The sequence below is a fragment of the Macaca nemestrina genome, chromosome 4, assembly GCF_043159975.1.
Source record: "Macaca nemestrina isolate mMacNem1 chromosome 4, mMacNem.hap1, whole genome shotgun sequence".
Taxonomy (NCBI): Eukaryota; Metazoa; Chordata; class Mammalia; order Primates; family Cercopithecidae; genus Macaca; species Macaca nemestrina.
In genome coordinates this window covers 95,353,940-95,374,215 of record NC_092128.1, presented here as the reverse complement: position 1 = coordinate 95,374,215, position 20,276 = coordinate 95,353,940, and the positions used below count along the sequence as shown (strand labels likewise).

The following is a 20,276-nucleotide window of genomic DNA, read 5'->3' as shown; positions in this document are numbered from 1 at the left end:
CCAAAGCCCAGTAACTTTGTGGTTCTTATAGACTTGTAGAGGTACCACCTTGGTGGTCTTGTATAAGATATGGAAGAATTCTGTGCATCACAGGCAGAGACTCTTGTTCTCTTTCCTAACTTTCTCCAAAACAAACTGAGTTGCTATCTATGCTGAGCTGTCTGGAGCTGGGGGAGAGGTGACACAAGCAACTGTGTGGCCACCACCACTGGGACTTCTCTGGTCAGAACTGAAGCCACCACAGCTCTGGGTCTTGCCCAAGGCCTGTTGTAACCGCTACCTGGCTACTGCCTATGTTTGCTCAAGGCCCTAGGGCTGTATAATCAGCAGGTGGGGAAGCCAGCCAGGCTTATGTCCTTCCCCTCAGACACAAGGTGAGTTCCCTGGGGCCCCAGGTGGGTCCAGAGATGCTGTCCAGAAATCAGGGCCTGGAGTTGGAAACCTTAGAAATCTATTCTACTGTGGCTGAACTGGCATTCAAACCATGGGACAAAGTCCCTTCACTCTTCCCTCTCCTTTTCCCAGGCAGAGGATTCCCTCCTGTGTCCACCAGCACCACAGGCCCACAAGAAGCACTGGCAGGCTACCGCCCATATTCACTTAAGGCCGGGGTTCTTCAGTCAGCTTGTGGTGAACGCTGGCAGGTTTGAGACTCACCCTTCAGGGCAGTGGGGTCCCTTGTGGGCCTGGGTAGGTCCAGAAATGCCATCCAGTTCTCCTGGAATTGGAGACTTGAAGGGCCTGCTTGGTTCTCTGCCCCACTGTGCTTAGCTAGTGCCTAAGCTGCAAGACAAAGTCCTCTTTACTCTTCTCTCTGCTTTTCTCGAGCAGAAAGAATCTCTCCTCGAAGCCAGCACAGCTGTGAAAGTGCCGAGTCACACCTGACCACAGCTGGGTGAGCATGTCTCAGTCTCACCCAAGGCTCATGGCATGGGTTGCTTGGTTACCGCTGCTGATGATGCAGGGCCCAGGGCTCTTTAGTCAGAAGAACAAGAATCCTGTCACAACTGTATCCTTCCCTTAAGGCAGCAGGTTACTTTCTGGCCCAGGGTGTGTCTAGAAATGTCTGGCAGCTAGGGCCTGCAGTGGGGGCCTCCCAACTCTGCCTGTTGCCCTATCCTGCTGTGGCCGAGCTGGCATTCTGGTTACAGTACAAAGTCCTTTTTCCTCTTCCTTCTCCTCTCAAGCAGAAGGAAGGGATCTCTTTTGGAGCTGCATGCTGTGCTGGTTGGAGGTGGGGGAGGGTTGGAGCCAGCACTCCCTTTGCCACCCTGGCTGGTGTCTCAGTAGGTCATGTACCCACCCCCCAAATCCACTGGCTTTGAGCCCAGCAAAGCTCTAGGAATTGCCTAGGAGCTGCAGTCCTTGTGGCCTAGACTGCCTTTCTAGTTTATTTAGAACACCAAAGCACTTTAGCCCATGGTGACGAGGCTTGCCAAAACTCAGTTCTGACCACTGGGATGGGTGATTCTCCTCTGGCTAGGGCTGGTCTAGCCACTAGCTGGTCTCAGCCACTGGGCGCTGGCTGAGTTCTGCCCAGTGTTGGCAGCACTGAGTTCCAATGCAAAATCCCACAGTTGCTGTGCCCTCCCTCCCACAGCACACAGCTTTTCCCTCTGTGCCACATGGCTGCTGCCCAGAGATAGGGGAGGGGTGGTGTTGGCAATTCAACACCGCCTTTCCTACCCTCTTCAGTGCCTCTTTCAGCAAAATGAGGTGAAAACCAGGTACTGTGATTGCTCACCTGATTTTTGGTTCTAATGAAGGTGCTTTTTTGTATAGATAGTTGTTTACTTTGGTGTTCCTGCGGGGAGGACAATCACGGGAGGCTTCCATTCAGCCATTTTGCTCTGCTCCTGGTCCTTTAACTTTTATTTAGGAGTTTCTCAAGGAGAAAGATTTGAGGAGCCATGTCTTTCTTGGAAAAAAAGGAAGTTTGAACTGGGCTTCCTTCCTGCCTGATCAATTTCCCGACGGCTAGCAGAGGGTTTGAAGATCATCCCATTTGTCTTTGTGCTTTACTCAGCACTGGAATCATTATTTTTAGTAAACCGTTTGTGCCTAACAATGAAGACTTCTGTCCACATGTACTTGGAGAACATGAGTTTCCTGATTCTGGTCCTGTCGCTGATTCTCTTTTTGCTGTGTTTCTCCTTCCAGGGCAGGTGTAAGTGGTCCCAATAAACCAGGGCATCCCAAGGTCTGGGGTGGGAGGGGCTGGCAGTGCCTCTTTATGCTGGTCTCCTGGTATTGGCAAGTGGAGGCATTTTTAGGCCAAGTTCAGGGTGGTAAACTTCAGGCTCATTTTAAAAATCAAAACAATTTGTGGTAGAAACAGAGGGAGGGTGTAAGGAATAACATAATAAATGCTACTATGCCACCTCCTAACCAGCTTACCCAAAGATCTTTTTCTTTAAACCAAGATACAGGGGCACCTTTTCCTACCTTCACAACCCAGTATTTCTTTGATTAGCAAAATGGGATCGTTGTTACCGTGAGAACTCAGTGAGAGAATATAAACAGGGCATGTATAGTGGTGCCTGGCATGTGGCAAGTTCTCACTCATTGTGGCTATTAGTGTTACCACTCTACACCAATAAGTATAGAGCCTGGCTAGCAAACCTGGCAAGCGCCAGAGCTCCCAGGGAGGGAAGGTGTGATGCAGCTTGCTGAGAGCCAGACAGGGAGCTGCGGAGCTGCAGGAGGGAGACGAAGTCCTTGGAGTTTCTGACGTGCAGCATGATGTTCTGCCTGAGCTCTTGTTTTCCTCTCCCATGGAGGAGGTAGGCACCTGTGCAGTCACCATTCTGAACTCCACCATGGAGCGACTGACGCCTTCAGTGAAAGTCGGCGGGGCTCTGGTTCTTGCCTATAGCAGCAACCTGTGTTCCCCAAAATAAGTGCTGATCCAGACGTGTAGCTGGGCTATGGAGAAGTCTGCAAAGCACAAAGGCTGTTCTTTGTACATGTTTTGTTTGTGGCAGGAGATGTTGATTTGATTCTTAAGTAAAGACGTATGGAGCCCTTAAGCCATGTCAGTAAGACCTTCATGGGCCTTGTCCTGGTCCCCATGTTCTCTATGGGAAGCAAAGCTGTCAAACTCAAGGCCCCACCAAATCCACTCTTTTTAAAAGATGTCTTTCCTGAAACCCTCAGGCCACACTCATCTCTGTGCTATCTGAAATTCTGCCAGTTTATTATTTTTTTTCTAAATTATTTGGTCTCCTGGTCTTGGTTTTAGTGAGTCCCTGGAAGCTTGTCTGACTTCTGTTGCTTCCTTTCACAGTGTAAAGGTGGCTTCCTGTAGAGAAGGGTGTGCTGGGGATCCTTCAATACTTGTCCTTGGGAGTGGTTTTAGTCTTTTTACAGAAATCACCTTGTCCGATGAGCTTTATTTTTTATTGTTTTATTTTTTAATTTTTTTGAGACAGAGTCTCGCTCTGCTGTTGCCCAGGCTGGAGTGCAGTGGTGTGATCTCAGCTCGCTACCACCTCTGCTTCCCGGGTTCAAGCAATTCTCCTGCCTCAGCCTCCCAAGTAGCTGGGACTACAGGTATGCGGCACCATGCCCGGCTAATTTTTGCATTTTTAGTAGAGACGGGGTTTCACCATATTGGCCAGGCTGGTCTTGAACTCCTGACCTTGTGATCTGCCCATCTTGGCCTCCCAAAGTGCTGGGATTACAGGTGTGGGCCACTGTGCCTGGCCGAGCTTTCTTTTTTATTTTATTTTATTATTATTACTATTTTTTGAGACAGAGTCTCGCTCTGCCACCCAGGCTGGAGTGCAGTGGCGCGATCTCGGCTCACTGCAAGCTCTGCCTCTCGGGTTCATGCCATTCTCCTGCCTCAGCCTCCCAAGTAGCTGAGACTACAGGCGCCCGCCACCACGCCCGGCTAATTTTTTGTATTTTTTTAGTAGAGATGGGGTTTCAACATGTTAGCCAGGATGGTCTCGATCTCCTGACCTTGTGATTCGCCTGCCTCAGCCTCCCCAAGTGCTGGGATTACAGGCGCCGAGCTTTATTTTTAAAGGCAACTTCAGATCTTTTTGGAACTAGATAGGATTTAAGTCCTAAGAAGAGTCATTCAAGTACTATTTTCTTCTAAGACTGATAGGCATTATTGTATTTCTTCAAATCCAAGATGTCATCCATTGAAAGAGGCACCATTATTCTATGTACCATTGAGAACGAACACTGCCAATTAAACTGTGCCACCTATCAATTTTAAAACATCCTGATTTCAGAGATGTGAAAATATAAAGAAAAAAACATGTGTCTCAGAACTGATGAGCTGCAGTGTGTACAGTCAGGATGGCTGGGATGAGTCAGGAGTTAGAATTCAGGTGAGCAGATATTTGCTCCCCTTGGGCTGTTCATGCAGTGTCTGACACAGAGACTCAACTCATCACGGCACTTCTCATCTCCCTAAACCCTCCAATGAGCTGGTGGGTGAGGCATGAGTCCGGTTGGTTTAGCCAGGAATCTGAATATCAGACATGGCTCCTTCACCTTCTCTCCCACACCTTGTCTCTTACCAGTTGATTCCACCTCTTCAATATCAGCCTTACCTGTTCCCATTCCCCCAGTCTTATTATGACAGTTTCTCTGGGAAATGGTGCAGGCCTCCACCCACCATCTCTTACCTGCTTTCATCTCTCCCCTTGCAGTTGATTCTCCACAGGGCAGCCAGTTGGATCCCCTCACTGCCCAGCCATGCCTTCTGTGTTCTCCCCTGTCCTAGGAGGATGCCCACAGGCTCCTCTGTGCAACAAAGCCATGCTTTCAATCTGTAGCCTCATCTCTCACTAGCTGCCCTCACATCCCCCAGGTCAGTCACTGAGCTTATTTCAGTTCCTGGGATTAATACTCCAGGCTCCTTCTACCTCCAATCCTTGTCTGACGTTCACTCCTCCTGTCTGCACAGACGCACGAAGGGCATGCACAGACTCACTCCTTCTGCGTCACCCAGTTAATTCCTCATGTTAGACCCCACTTCCTTCAGGAGCCACATCACCCCTGGTGGGATACGAACCACGCTGTAGGGTCAAGTGTGTCGGAAGTGCCTGCGTCTGTGTCTGTTTCCCTCCTGGAATGCGCCTGCCTCCTTTGTCGTGGGGTCTGGCGCAGTGCCTTCGGCACACTGAGCCCAGTTTGCTTGAAAGGATAATTGGTTTATCTTTATTCTACAACTGAGGAGCCTGAATGTGGAAATTAATTAGTTTGCCTGGATTCAGGATTTCAAACCAGGTTCACAAAACACATGATTTTTCCGATCCAACTTCTATGCACAGAGCTTGGAAACAGACACATGTTCCAAGGGCTTTGGCGTGAAGTCACTTCTCAGCATCAGCTGCGTTTCTTTATCATCTTCCAGGCTTGTTGCATCTCATCCACTGGTTGCAGTTAATCACTCATCTGAAGGGCTGAACATCTACAGGTGCTCATTTTTCCCTTTTTCTTTCCACGGGTCGTCGTATGTGAGTAAGCTAAAGTATTAGAGACTATAATGTGGATAGAGGCGGAGCAGCCACAGTCTGCGGGTGACCTGGCCACTTTGGCAACAATGGGCAGTGAGTATTCTGCCCCAATTTTGCTTTTCCCAGCATTTTACAACCCTGAAGTCATCTTCATTACAGCCAAGTGAGAGAGAGAGAGAGAGAGGGAAAGAGCAGGGCTTATCTCACTGTGTTGGAAGTGGAGGCCCAGGGCACAGGAGTTGAGGTTTCAAGAGATTTCCTGCCCCCGGCTGTGGGCTGAGCATCTCTGATGTGTGGGAAGTTTCTGTTATGAAACGTGGTTGAAATGGGGACTGCTGGTAGGTGCTGGGGAGCCAGTGGGCGGCTGCGTTGGTTTCCAAGAGGATCCACTTCCTGACTCCGGGAAGATCACGTGGGATCGAGCAGAAAGACTGCCAGTTCTTTAACAATCAAGCATGCATTAAGCGCCTTCTGTATGCAGGGCCCAGGAAGGTTCAGGAGGGAGAGGCAGATGGGCGCAGAGCTTCGGGGGTGGACAGTACTGAGCTGCATTCTCACCCAGCCCCTTGGCTTCTGAGTTCTTCGTGCTTCTTGTTGCTTTGTGAAATAAGGATGACGGTCACTTCATATACCAGTTAGGGTGTCTGGTTGCAAAGAACATTTGTTATTATTGCACATAAGAAAACACCTCAAAGAGGGTGCATCCTGGTTGACTGAATGGTTAACGGCAGAAGGTCAGTTCAGTGGCTCCGTGGACCCCTGTGGCAGCCACCATCTGTTGCTTGTCCTGGCAGCCCAAGTTCTCTTGGTCCCTAAATGGCAGCCACATTGCAGACAAAAGATTCCAGAGGCAGAAAAGTGGCCTCTTCTTTGTGTCCCTTTTTAAGAGGGAGAAAAGCTTGAGAACCCCTAACAGACTTTCCCCAGGTCTTATTGGCCAGAATTACCCCCTATTCCTGATGAGAAAAATGGAGTGACCAAGAATGGCCGAGAGACAAATCAAGACTCATTGGCGGGGCTGGGTGCATCCCGTCTCTTCCTCCCCTGTTACAGGCCCCTTAGCTCTGGAACAGTGCTGGGGACGGCAGCTAGTGGCACCCCCACTCGTAGTGAGGGAGAGTTTTGCAGCCTTCCCGGGACAGGATGCCGGGGACAGTGCCTGCAGAAGCAGCACAGATGTGGTTTGAGCGCTGCTCTCCTGCCTTGTTGTCAAAAAGCTTACAGACTTTAAAAGGGCGAATGGAGCTTACCTTCGAGGGGAAATCGGCCGATGAAGGAGGCAATGGCGTGTGTGGTCCCGGATTTTAGGAGGCAGTTACTGAAATAAAACTCTTTGCCACCTCTGTAGAGTGGAGGTTATCAAGAGAGAAGCAGGCTTTCCCACTTAATGAAATGTCACACAGGCAAAGCCAAGGAGTTTACAGGCAAAGTCTGTGGACCTTATTTTCCCACTCTACAGCTGGTCTGTGAACACACGTGTGATCCTTTGTAAACTGTAGTTTTAGCCAATAAATCAAAACCCTTGGGAGAAAATCCGGACTTTCTAAAGCCTTTATCATCAATACATATGTCCGTTTCTGTGGGTTGCTTAATATTCCTGCGGCAGCAGGCTGGCCGCCATCTTTTGACTCTCTGTCATGTCCCCATCTCTGTTTCTGGGGAGATGTTGAAACCAGCTCTGGCAGTACGGCACCATTTCCTCAGTCTGCATTTGTACCTTTCACTTTTTGGTGTTCTTTAGAAGAGTGCAGTGGAAAAAGCACACTGGTCTCAGAGTGAGAAGATGCAGTTCCTGATTTTGGCACTGCCACTAACAGGCCATGTGGTTCAGGTGGGCCTGTCGCCTCTTTGGGGCGCATTCTTCACTAAGGAGCAGAGAACTGGGTTAGATCCAGGTGATCAGGGCCACCCACATTCCCATGTCCAAGAAGACGCTGCCACTTAATCACAGCTTTCTTCTTCCTTACTGTCTTCCAGCCCACACTCAGCCTTCGAATCCTTTTCCTACAGCCGGGCAGTAATAGCTGATGGATTAATCGAGGTGAAAATAAAGATAAAACTGATTTTCTGCCCAGAACTAGATAGTCCCCTTGGGTCCCTTCTAGTCTTATAATTTCTCCACAGCAGACTCAACAAAAGCTCCTGGTCCGTCATGATGTCCCCTAGGGTTTGGAGAACCTTGCCAGGCTCCCCAGGGTTTCCATTGGAAACTTCCTGGAGACCATTGTTATTATCAAGAGCCTTTGTGTAAGAGGACCCTGCTAGTGGTGGCTGCCTTGGCCTGTTCCCTGAGAAGCTTGCATCTGGCCTGGTGCCTGGAGCATAGCAGGACTCAGGTATTTGTGGAGGTGAATGAAGGAGAGTTGAAGTGTGGGGTCTGCATGACAAAGCTTGCCCTCCTGTGTCTCTGCAGGAGGCATCCCGGGGACCTCCTTTATGCTTTGGTAAAGAAACCTGCTTCCCTCCTTTTGGATAGCGTCAGACTTTTAAAAGTCATCTCTGGGTTTCTCCTCTGTGAGTTTGCATTTTGGCTCTTGAAAGCCTTAGAAGCAGAGAAAATAGAAATTAAAGCTTCAGGCTGGGAGAGGAGGTGGCTTCATTAGGGCTGGGCCTGGGGAGCTGATGGATGCTGGAAGAGCTGGAGCCTCCCTTCCTGCTGGGCTGCTCTGGTCCCCAGCAACCACGCTGGGCTCTGGGCCACGCTTCCCTCCCTCCATCACTGCCTGCTGCCTCCCAGCAGCTCCTGCCTGGTCTCCTTTTCCAGCCATCTCCCTTCCTGTATCATGTAGTTGCTGTCTTGAATGTTCCCACATCTTGTATCCAACTCCTGTCCTGTGTCCATGGAGCCATGCTTGTAATTGCTTTGAGGGTCCACTTCCTGGCTGAGGGCTCCCTTATAAAGCATCCTGAAAATTCTGGCCATTTCTTTGACCACCCTGGAAAGGGATCTTGACTTGCCTTCCCTGCCAGTAGTGGGAGGAAAAAAAAACATTTACGGAGCACCTGCCATCTGCTGAGTAGAGCGTGGGTCATTTAATGCAGGAACTCCCTGAACGTCACCCTCAGAGCAAATTCTCAAGTTTACAGATGTGGAAACTAAGCTTCAGGACTGGAGCAGCAGCTCAGCTAGGAAGAGACTGTGTTAGTCTGTTTGCAGTATTATAAGGAAATACCTGAGACTGGGTGATTTATACAGAAGAGAGGTTTAGTTGGCTCATGGCTCTGCAGGCTGTACAGGAAGCATAGTGCCAGCATCTGCTCTTGGTGAGGCCTCTAGAAGCTTCCAGTCATGGAAAAAGGTGAAAGAGGAGCAAACATGTCACATGGCAGGAGCAGGAGCAAGAAAGAGTGAGGGGGAAGGTACCACACTCTTAACCAGTGTGAACTCACAGTGAAAACTCACTCATTATTGTACGGCGGGCACCAAGCCTTTCATGAGGGATCCAACCCCGTGACCCAGACACCTCCCACCAGGGCCCCCCTCTAGCGCCAGGGATCACATTTCAACATGAAACGTAGAGGGGACAAACATTAAATTGGAGATAGAGCGGGGAACCGACTCCGGGCCAACTCCAGGTGTTTGTGTTATACCGACCTGCCAGGTATGGGCAGAAGGGCGGCCTCACAGTAGAAATGGCTGGGGGGTTCAGCAAGCCCCTGAGTGAGGAGCGGGCGTTCTTCTCGACTGAGTGTGCAGCCTCTTCCCCTGCCTCCAGACTTGTTCCTTTGGGGCTGGCCCTTTCTGTTGAGGATATACACCTCTGCCTCGGTGGCGTCCTGTTCTTGCTTTCATATTCCCCCCCCGCCCCCCGCCTGGAAGAGCGAGGAGGCTACCCTTAGACAGATGTGTAAAGCAGACGAAGAACATCTGCTTGTTCATTTTCTCTTGGAAGAGCTTCTGCTCCATTTTCCCTGTCTTTGGGCATTGGCTCCTGGCCGGACTCGGGGAGAGGGTCTCATTCCAATCCTGCCCAGATTTATGTGATAAATCATTCGTTTATCCCCCAACTGGGTGGATAGCACAGGGCTAGGCACCAATAAAAAGAGCAAGGTACTTTGTCCTTCAGGAGCTTACAGTCTGTCCAGAAGGCCTTTTTTTTAAATACAATTTTTTTTTTGAACTGGGCAATCCATTCATGTGGTTTAAATGTCAAAAGGCCAAAAGAGAAAAGGTGAAAAATCCCTCCTAGCCATCTCGTTCCCCACCCAAGAGGCGACCACTGCTAATAGCTTTCTGTGTCTCTAAAGCCATTCTGTCTGTGTTGCTCAGTGGCTCTCACAGGGCCCGAGAGGAAAGAAATCAGGACAAGTCGGGGAAGAACTGTCAAAGGGCACAGGGCGGCAACCACGAGGAGAGTGAGATGGGCTTGGGGAGGACAGGCAGGCATGGATATTCTGATAAAGATTCCCAGAGGACTTGGGTATAACTTGCTTTTCCAGCCTCCATCTACTGGTCTGGTTAGATAGGCAAGATATTTACATAGCTAACCAGTATAGCAATACAAGAGTTAATGGAGATGAAGATTCAATTCCTAGTACAGCCCAAAGGTACCCTCACCCAGAGGAGGGAGACAGCAGCTATGGATGCTGTGGTCATGTGGGCCACTGTAAAAAGACCTGGGCTTCCCAGCTGTGACTTTGGTTACTGCCATCAACCTCTCTGAGGCTTTTTTTTTTTTTTTTTTAACTCTTCTGAAACCCTCAATTGAGAGTTTTAAATGTTTTTGTTTCATGAACTCCATTAGCAGTTGAAGAAACCCATGGGACCTCTTTAAATGCATATAATAAAATATATCAGGTTATACAGTAAACAAATCGCATTGGAGTTTGGCTGGTTTCTGCACTAGGTGGGTGCAGGAGAGCCCTGTGGCATGGTGATTTCTGTTCTGAGGAGGGCCAGGTGACCTTGAACTGTTCTGGGTCTGCACCTGAGAACTCTGTCCCCAGGGGACACCGGCTCTCCCCCTGGGGCTGCTTGGGGCCTGGTGGAGTTGACTCAGGGAGGAGATGGGGAAGAATTCCCTCCGGAGATTGCTTTTTCAGAAAGTCAAACAATGCATTTTCCCTGACGTGTAGCTTCTCCTCTGTCCCCATGGGGCCTCTCCTAACTAAAGATGATTAAATTTGTCCAGCATTTGGTTTCCAAAAGGTGGCAGCACTGTCCTGGGAAACAGAATCCCAGTGACTTGGGTGGAAGTGTTTGCTGCTAGGTGGATGATGCCTGCGGTTCTTGCAGCCCTGCCTTGGTAGCCCAGGGAAGGATTCCCAGCGGCCTGCATGAGCTGTGGCTGTGTGACACTTACGTTTCTGGTCACCCGAATCCTGGCCTTGGAGACAGTCTCCGTCCCTGGGGGAGCTTCTGTTCCCACCCAGGGCTCTCCTGCGCCCACCTAGTTCAGAAACCAGCCAAACACAGCGCTGCAGTGGCTCCACCCCACAGAGGCCTTTTGAAGGCAGCGACTCAGCAAGCGTCTCAGGACTGCCCTGTCATCGGATATAGCAGGCAGTTGCCCGCCCGCCTGCGTAGACGGCTGCCCCTCTCTTTTGGTGTTTGAGGTGGGGGTTCTGGAGGGAGGTGGGCATTTTAAGCAGTGGAGTCTTGAGTGGTCTAGGCTGAGCTTTTTCTTTTCGAACAATTTCACATTGGCTAGGAGCAGTGTCAGGTGTTCAGTGGACTCTGTGTAGGGCAGGTAGGAGGGCTGTGATTTCCAATCCAGCAGAGTCACATCCGACTCCGAAAGGCGGCAGTTGTGGGGTCGTCACCAGGCGGTGATGCGTCTGACGTGTGTCTAGCTGGGAGGAGCCCATAGCTGTAAGTGAGGGCACAGACAGGCGTTCAAGGATCTGCTAGAAGATAGAATTTTGAGCAATAGAAGGAAGAGACCACTGGAAAGGGAACAGTATGTTCTGACTGGTGGTTACAATGGCTTTTATCTTTAAAGTCTTTGCCTGTGGGACCAAGGCATGCAATCCTTTAGGAAGATCGCATCTGCTATGCACCCTTTTTTGATCCAAGCTGCGGATCCTCCATTTCCCCCGTCTTCCGTGTCTTCTGTCTTTCACACGTGGATGCACAAATACATATGTACACATTCATTCAAGCAAATAGAGGGGAAAACCCCACAAGTTTTATTTACTCATTTATTCCAAAAATATTTCCTGAGCTCTTCCTATACACTAGGCACTGATCCTGGCCCTGAGATATGCAGTCAATAGGATGGCACACTCGCCACCTCCATAGGGTTTATATTCTCCATGGGGGAGGCAGGCCATGAGCAGATGAAGGAATGAGCTAGAAAAATATCCGATGGAAATGTGGTCTCCAGAGAAGTGATCTCAGGGTGTGATAGCATGATGGGGGTGCAGGGAACGCTTCCCCGAGGAGGTGACCAGTGAGTCAGTGAAATGTGGCTGTCAGGGAACGCGTGCCGAGGCCTCGGGGTGGGCACACAACTGGCATTTTTAAGGCATAGTGAGAAGGCTGGAAGGTAAAGTCAACAGGGGGCAGGGCAGATCACACGGGGCCTGGGAGAGCAGTGGACATGGGATATAGCCATCCAAGGCTTTGAAGAAGGGAGTGATGTGGAAAAGTACCTCTGACTCAATTCAGTGCCCCATAATTCCCACGCAGGGCACACACTGTGGCTTTGTTTTGTGAGCCTCACAGAGGGACACGGGAAGGTGGGTGGAGCCAGCCAGTGTTTGTGTGGCATTTAACTCTGTGCTTGGCACACCCTAATGGCTCACTGCATGCGTCTCATCTAAACCCTGACGCAACCCCATGAGGAGGGGGGCCCTGTTACTAACAGTTCATCCACGAGGAAACCTAGGTACAGAGGTGGTTCTTCACTGGGCTTGCCCAGTGGGAGGGCAGAGCCGAGATCTGAACCCCAGCCCTGCAGGCTCCAAGGTCCCCGTTTCCCATTCCTTCCTGGAAATGGAGTCTCTGGGCAGCTTTGTGGTTGTTATCAGTCTATTTTTATCATGTGTGAGACACTGTTATAATTTGAATTTCCTTAACCAGTACTAAGATTGAACCCGTTTTTCCTACGTCTTATCTATTTTTTATTGTGGTAAAATAGATGAGACAAACATTTACTGTTGTAACCATTTTTAAGTGTAAAATTCAGTGGCATTAAATATATTCACCCTGTTGTGCCGTCATCTCTACTCTCCACTTCTAGAACTTCTTCATCACCTCAAATAGGAACTCTGCAGCCATCAGGCAGTGACTCTCCTTCTCCCGCCCTGCAGCCCCGGTAAACTCCAATCTGCTTTCTGTCATTATGAATTTGCCTATTCCAGATATTTCATATGAGGAACCATACAATCAACATTGTTCATTTGTCCCTGGAGTATGTCACTTGGCATAATGTCTTCAAGGTTCACCCATGTTGCAGCAGATGTCAGAACTTCACTTCTGTGTTTTTTGAGACGGAGTTTCGCTCTTGTTGCCCAGGCTGGAGTGCAGTGGCATGATCTTGGCTCACCGCAACCTCCACCTCCCAGGTTCTAGCGATTCTCCTGCCTCAGCCTCCTGGGTAGCTGGGACTACAGGCATGCGCCACTACGCCTGGCTAATTTTGTATTTTTAGTAGAGACAGGGTTTCTCCATGTGGGTCAGGCTGGTCTCGAACTCCTGACCTCAGGTGATCTGCCTGCCTTTGCCTCCCAAAGTGCTGGGATTACAGGCATAAGCCACTGTGCCCGGCCCAACTTCATACTTTTTATGGCTATATGATACCTCATTATATGACTATAGCACATTTCGTTTCTCCATTCATCTGTTGACGGACGTGCAAGTTGTTTCTACTCTGGGCAGGTGATTACACTGAGATGGGACTGTCCTAGCTACTCATGCCAGTTCCAGGGCTACTTTCTGAAGCCCAGAGAATCGGAGTCTGTCTAGGATGGGTGACCCAGCACGTGTGTGGTCAGGGATGGGTGCTGAGCTTTTCAAGGTAATTAACCTCTTAAAAAAAATACCAGCATGGATACCATAATTTTTCTTGTGCTGTCACCAACTCTAATTTGGTTCTTTTCCTGTCCATTTCATAGAATCATAGCATTGAATGAGATCTCCAGAGAAGTTATTTCATCATTTGCTTCTAAGCATGAAATTACCTCCTGTAAATAAACATTTAGTCTGTTCTTGAAAGTTTGTAGAATTTTAAGTGGCTGGGTGGGAGCCCCAAATCTCTGCTGAGTGACTCTGGACAGGCCATGCATAACCAGCCTCAGTTTCCCCATGTGTAAAAAGACATCGAGCCCCTTCTAAGAGATGAAACATCTTTCCTAGACAGGTTAAGAAGTTTCCTCTTAGTTCAGATCTAATTTCCTTCTGGCTACTCGTACTTTAGGCCTATTCCTTTCTCCATGAGAAGCAATTGGTCACCATTCCTCCCATCATAATCCTGTGTTCCCTGAGCCACGGCTGTGATGTCTGACATCCCTCAGCTCTGATTAAAGAACAAAGTGGAGTTCCCAGGGCCTAAGGCACATGGATTCAGTTTCCTTCCTGGTTAGTTTTCTTTTCTTTTCCTTTTTTTTTTTTTTTTTTTTTTTGTTTTTGTTTTTGAGATGGAGTCTTGCTCTGTTGCCCTGGCTGGAGTGCAATGGCACGATCTCAGTTCATTGTAACCTCCGCCTCCCAGGTTCAAGTGATTCTTGTGCCTCAGCCTCCTGAGTAGCTAGGATTACAGGCGTGCACCACCACGCCTGGCTAATTTTTGTATTTTTGGCAGAGACAGGGTTTCACCATGTTGGCCAGGCTGGTCTCGAACTCCTGATCTCAAGTAATCTGCCTGCCTCAGCCTCCCAAAGTGCTGGGATTACAGATGTGAGCCACTGCACCTGGCCCTGGTTGATTTTCTTTTCTTCTCTTTGACAACGGGTGCTGCTGTTTGACTGAAAGCCCCCTTCCCTCTAGCATCTAGCCTGGGCCCCCAGAGGCCTGGCAGCTCTGAGGTGGCCTCAAGAGAGTTTGGTTTATGCCTTTCCAGGTGACCTGTCCCCTCTTTCATCACCAGGAAATCAGCAAAGCCTCGCTGTCACCTGCTCACTCCTCAGCTGCCTGCTGTGCAAGAGGAAATTTACACGACCCCAGTGTCCCCTGAGGCACTAGGCCACTCACAGCCATTTTTCTTTTTCAGAACAATAAATCTGAGAAACCCTGTGCTCCAGCAGGTGCTGGAGGGAAGGAATGAGGTCCTGTGTGTTTTGACACAGAAGATCATGACGGTGCAGAAGTGTGTGATCTCCGAGCACACGCAGGTCGAGGAGAAGTGTGGTGGCATCGTGGGCATCCAGACAAAGACGGTGCAGGTGCGTGCGGCTGGGCTGCCCTGTGGTCACGGCTGGGCAGTCATGGAGACCTTGGTCGGGGGCCTCTTTGGGTGGTGTCTTCATTAGTCAGGACTCTTTCTGTAGCAAGTTAACAGAAACCCAACTCACACTGGCTTAAACGAGCAAGAGTGTATTGGCTCATGTAGCTGAAACACTTGGGGAAATTGGCTCCAGTCACTGCTGGATCCAGGCCTTGAGGATATAGGGAGCCACCTTCCCTGGGTCGATCCCCTCTCGGATGGGCTGTCCCTACGGGGCTGGCAGCTCCAGGCTTGCTCCTGATTTGCTGCAACTCCAGGTGTGAGGGGGCCTAGGACCCAGTCTCACCAGACCACCCCGGGATGTGTTCATTCCTGAATCAGGGCAGGGCCGCAGGCATTCGAATGGGCCGGGTGGGCCCATGTCAGATGCTTTCCCTGTAGGCGGCAGATGTTTCCACCAAGAAAAATGGACACACAGGCACTGACCAGGCCAAATGCAAGAGAATCCCTAGAGCCTCTCAGAGCTGGGGCTCTCACAGTGATTACTTGGAATTAGCTGCTGCAAATCCTTTGTGGGTTGAGTTAGGGCAGGTAAGATCTAGCTATCTCTACATAGATTCTTCTGGATTAAGGTTATTGACAGTCTTACCAAGCTGATCCATGAGCCAGTACTAAACTTCAATGGACTAGGTGGCTGTCAACCCCAAACTCTTTCTCCTCCAGCTTGCCATGGTGGCTGATATTTTCTTAGAGATTGACTTCTTGGGATGACTTTTGGCTTTTTCTAAGGAACCCTGAAAGTTGTATTTGGAAGGAGCTGGAGGTAGAGGTCTGGGGCCAGCACTCTTGCTGGGGTGGGGCTGGATAGCAGCAGCGAGGGAGGTGCCGATGGGAGATGGCTCAGGCTGGCCCTGCCGGTGCTCCTGCCACAGTCACTTCCTGCCAGAGTTTTGGAGCCTTTGAGAGTCAGGAGGCCGGCTGCCATTTCCCCACCCAAAGCAACACACTCTGACCAGGATCAAGTTGCTAAGAAAAGTTCTCTGATTGCCAGTGTTTGGCCAACAAATAGATTATCATCTTCCTCTCACCAGGACATCGTGGGAAGGGGTCCTGTTTGTGAGAGCGTTTAAAGGCGGGAGCTTTGGTGCCTGACTTCTTAGCATTTCCTGCCTCTCCTCCCTCCGGCCTCTCCCCACTTCCGTCTCTGTTCCTGGTTTTATCAGCACTGTGCACCACCTACAGGGGTCCGGAGTGATATGCATGGGGCAGGGGGCCCTCTCAGCTAGGTTCTCCCAGTCCAACTTTGCTACTGTTTAAGGTTTTCATTAGGATTTCAGTTGTTTCCATAATCTGTGATGGAGGGAACTGGGAGGTGATCTTATGTATTGTATGATCTTTGCACAGCACTGTAGACCTAACTTCACTGTATCCCACACTCTGGAATCTCGCTTTGATGCCACCAGGTTGGCCATTTACTTGGGAATATGTGTAGTGATGCCAACAAAGATTGAATCCCCCATCCCCCATGCTGGCTGGCTCCTCTGTTCCACTCAGTTCTGTGGACATTGCTCAGCATCTGTTATGTGCAAGACATGAGGCTGGCTGCAGTGGGGAACAGAGCAGCAGGGAGAGCCCAAGTGCACAGGTGGAAGTGTGTGCGCTTTTGCCCACAGGTGTCAGCGACGGAGGATGGGAATGTCACCAAGGACTCCAGCGTGGTGCTGGAGATCCCAGCTGCCACCACCATTGCCTACGGTGTCATTGAGTTATACGTGAAACTGGACGGCCAGTTCGGTGAGTGCCACCTCCTGTGGTGCTGAGGGATCCCCAGCGGAGGGACTCGACTGCTTTGCAGAGGACTCGACTGCTTTGGAGACTGTGGGAAGAGAGGGAAAGAGGTCTGAAGAGGACAGACTGTCCCATGACATGGTCCCTGGACATGTGGGCTGTGCTGGGGGAGAGGTGTGGTGAGGGATGCCTGGAGCAATGCCACCCTCTCCCCCAGCATTGGTGTGGGGTGAGTTCCACCAGCATGGTAGAGGGCTGGGCTGTGCCCTCTGGGCATCAACCTGGGCTCTGCGTCAGACACACTGGGCATCAACCCTGGTGCCACGATGTCCTATGAGGTCTCAGGCAAGTTGCTGAATCTTGCTGAGTCTTGGCTTCCCCGTCCCTGGAAGGTGAAGGGCATTTCTTCACAGGGCTGTGTGAAGATTTAATGAGATGAGGCCTATGAAGTGCCTGGCACAGTGGCCATTTATTAACTCCTCCACCTTTGCTATTAATAGCATTATCACCATTATTGTCATCCCACCTCCTTTCCCCAAGTACGAAGCCAGACATGCTGAACTTGACTTTCCTCTGCTGATCACGAGTGTGTTCAAAGCGTGGAGACCCTGCCGTTGTCAGGGAAGAAATTCCAAGCTTTGGTTCAGTGAGTGTCTGCTCATTTTAGGTGCTCACAGCCCCTTCCCTCCTCATGTTCCCAATGAGAAGAGGTTGTGTTCACTCATGAAAGCAGTGTGACCGCTCCTTAGGGACATAAGTGGGTAAATGTAACATAATAAATCGTGAAGTTTTTTAGGTATGACAATGGTATTATAGTTATATTTATAAAAATGAGTCATCCTGTCTTTGAGAGATGTACACTGAAACATTCACGAATGAAATGGTAAGATGTCTGTGGTTTGCTTCAAAAATAATATGAGTGGAGCATAAAGGGTGTGAGCGTGGGCAGCTGCTGAGGGAAGGAGGCGTGACTGAGAGGGGACAGTGGCTGAAGCTGGCCGATGGGCACATGCTGGTTCACGCTCCTCTTCTCTATTCCTATGCAGTTTGACATTTTCTGTAACAGCAGTTTTTAAAAGTGCCGTGATAGACCATGCACATGCCTGCTGCTGCCTCCCGCTCCTCCCCCATTTGTGGAAGGGGGGGCAGTCTCCCGTGAGACAGCTCCTGCCCTCGCTAAGCCCACATGAGTCACGATGCCATTCAGCGACCACTAGAGGGACTCGAACAGAACGCTTAGTGTCCTCCTGTGCTGCTGTCCACAAGCTGAAGGGTGTTTGAGGATCCCTAGGAGAAACAGGCGAGGCACAGAAGGAGTGCACGGAGCCTCCCTCTCTCATTCTGCAAATGAAGCAGCCTGCATTTTAGGGTAGTGAAATGATTTATCTGAGGTGACAGAAAGAGAAAGTGTCAGTTTGAAGCAATTGGTCAAAGAGGTCGGTCAGGGACCAAGAAATGCTGAGAATACCTTCCTTGAGGCCCATAGTTCCAAATTTGTGTCCTCTGGGGCATTTTCCTTATTATTGTCATCTTACTCTTTCTCTTTGAAAAGACTTGTCTTCCAAAAAATTGCATCATGAAGATGATCAAATTGTTCTTCTAGTCTCTGTTATCTGTATGTGGTAAGTAGGGTCACCACCTGCACTTTTGGGGTTCTAGTCCCCCTACGTCTGCCTTTGTGGTCCTGTTCAGTCTTACTGATGGCCAGCAGTGAATGTGTCACTTCCCCGTAGCTTACTGAGGTATGATTGACACACAAAAACTATGTATGTTTAAGATGTCCAAGCGATGATTCAATAGACATGGACATTGTGATGGGATTACTACTGAGTCAAGCTAATGAACACATCCATCACCCAGCATAGTTACCCTTTGCCTGTGTGTGGTGAGGACACTTATTGTCCACCCTCTCAGCAAGTCTCAAGTAAACACTGCAGTACTATTGGCTACAATCACCATGCTAGATCCCCAGAACTTACCAGCTTACAACTGGAGGTTTGCATGCTTTGACATCTCCCCATTTCTCCCAGAGCCTAGTGCCTGGCAACCACCATTCTATCCCCTGCTTCTGTGAGTTCAGCTTTTTTCAGTTCCATGTACAAGACCATGTAGTATGCGTCTTTCTGTGCCTGGGTGATTTCACTTAGCATACTGTCCTCCGGGTTCATCCAGGTTGGCACAAATGACAGGCTTTCCTTCTTTTTCGTGGCCAAAGAGTATTCCATTGTGCCAATACATCCTTTTCTTTATCTATTCATCCATCAACAGGCAGTTATGTTATTTCTGTATCTTGGCTATAGTGAAGGATGTGTCACTTCTGTAAGGCCTTCTGAAATCTTGGCACACACCTGAGGATGCCCATGAATGCTCTGCGGACCCTTCGGTGGCGGGGACCCAGACCTGGGCTGCCACTCTAGGCGGTGGTCCCCATGCCAGCTTCCTCCTCTTTGTCCCAGGAGGTGACCAGACCCTGCCCTGACGCAGCTCTGTCGGGGTGGCCTTTCTTTCTCAGACGGGGTTTGAAAGACACACAGCCTTGTCTGGCAGGGCTCTCCTGTTTGCATTTCAATTTCAGGCTTTTATCTTTTCCAGCTTCCGTTGTCTTTGAAAATAAACTCCTCTTTGTGCTGCTGAGAAGAGGTACCCTGGGGATATCTCGGCCTTCCCTTGGCTCGTTCCCTGCTCTGGCCTAGGAGGCAGCTCCGTGGCTCCTTCCTACGACAGCTTGGTGGTCAGGCCATCGTTCTGGGTGACTCACTGCCTGATTTTAAACCAGTTCTGCTATTTCTTTTCTTTTTTTGCCCATCTATTTCCTGTTGCTTTTGCTACAGAATGTTCTGATACAGCTTCATAGACATAAACCTGCAGTGCTTGGAAGGGCCCTTGAGAAGACATGCCTGCCCTCTCTCCCTACCTTCCTGGTGGGATTGCATTTGACAGGGATCCTGGTTGTCTTTTGAAAACTCGAAGGGAGGCAGACTCCATCTGCATCCTGGCCAGGTGCTTCAGCCATACCAGCTGCAACGAGACCCCTTCCTTCACCCACATCTCCCCTCTCGGGAGACACTTACGCCCAATCAGAAACACCCTTTCATCCTCTTGACCTTCCGCCTTGCATTTTTATACATCTTGGCATTTGCTGGTGTCCTTCAGCACCAACTTCCAATTGAATGCCTTGTGGGCATGAACCTGTGTTTCCCACGCTGCACCTGAATCTGTGCACATCTCCCCACTGGCCCTAGCACCATCTCCTTGCTTCCCCGCCTCGCTTTCCTTAAAGACAGGGCCTTGCTCTGTGACCGAGGCTAGAGTGCAGTGGAGGGATAATAGCTCACTGCAACCTTGAACTCTGGGCTCAAGCAGTTCTCCCACTTTGGCCTCCCAAGCAGCCAGGACTACAGGGGCTTTGCCACAGACTCGCAACTGGCTACTCTGATTATTTCCTGTTTCATCCTAGCAGTGTAGCTAATGGGATTGTTATAAAATTGATCACTTCACTCACCTGCTCAGAGACCGTTCTGTGGCTCTCTGTCCTAAGAATGCAGTCTGCACCATGTCACACCTTATGGGCCAGCCCAGCATGGGTCTCATGCCTTCCCTCTGGTCACAGTGCCACTTGCCCCGTGATCTCACTGAGGTCTGGGGCATGCCACGCCCTCTCCCACCCCCAGGCCTGCTGCGC

The 20,276-nt window shown here is 50.0% G+C and overlaps 1 protein-coding gene across 4 annotated transcripts in view; it reads left to right on the top strand.

Moving 5' to 3' along the window:
• The window catches only part of GSDME (gasdermin E), a 59,914-nt gene that overhangs the window by 24,730 nt on the left and 14,908 nt on the right, over nucleotides 1-20,276 (top strand). For all 4 annotated transcript variants that reach the window (XM_011731189.3, XM_011731187.3, XM_011731188.3 and 1 more), the window contains exons 4-5: nucleotides 14,633-14,804; nucleotides 16,480-16,600. In XM_011731189.3, the coding sequence (XP_011729491.1) occupies nucleotides 14,633-14,804; nucleotides 16,480-16,600 (293 nt within the window). The remainder of the gene's footprint in view (nucleotides 1-14,632; nucleotides 14,805-16,479; nucleotides 16,601-20,276) is intronic.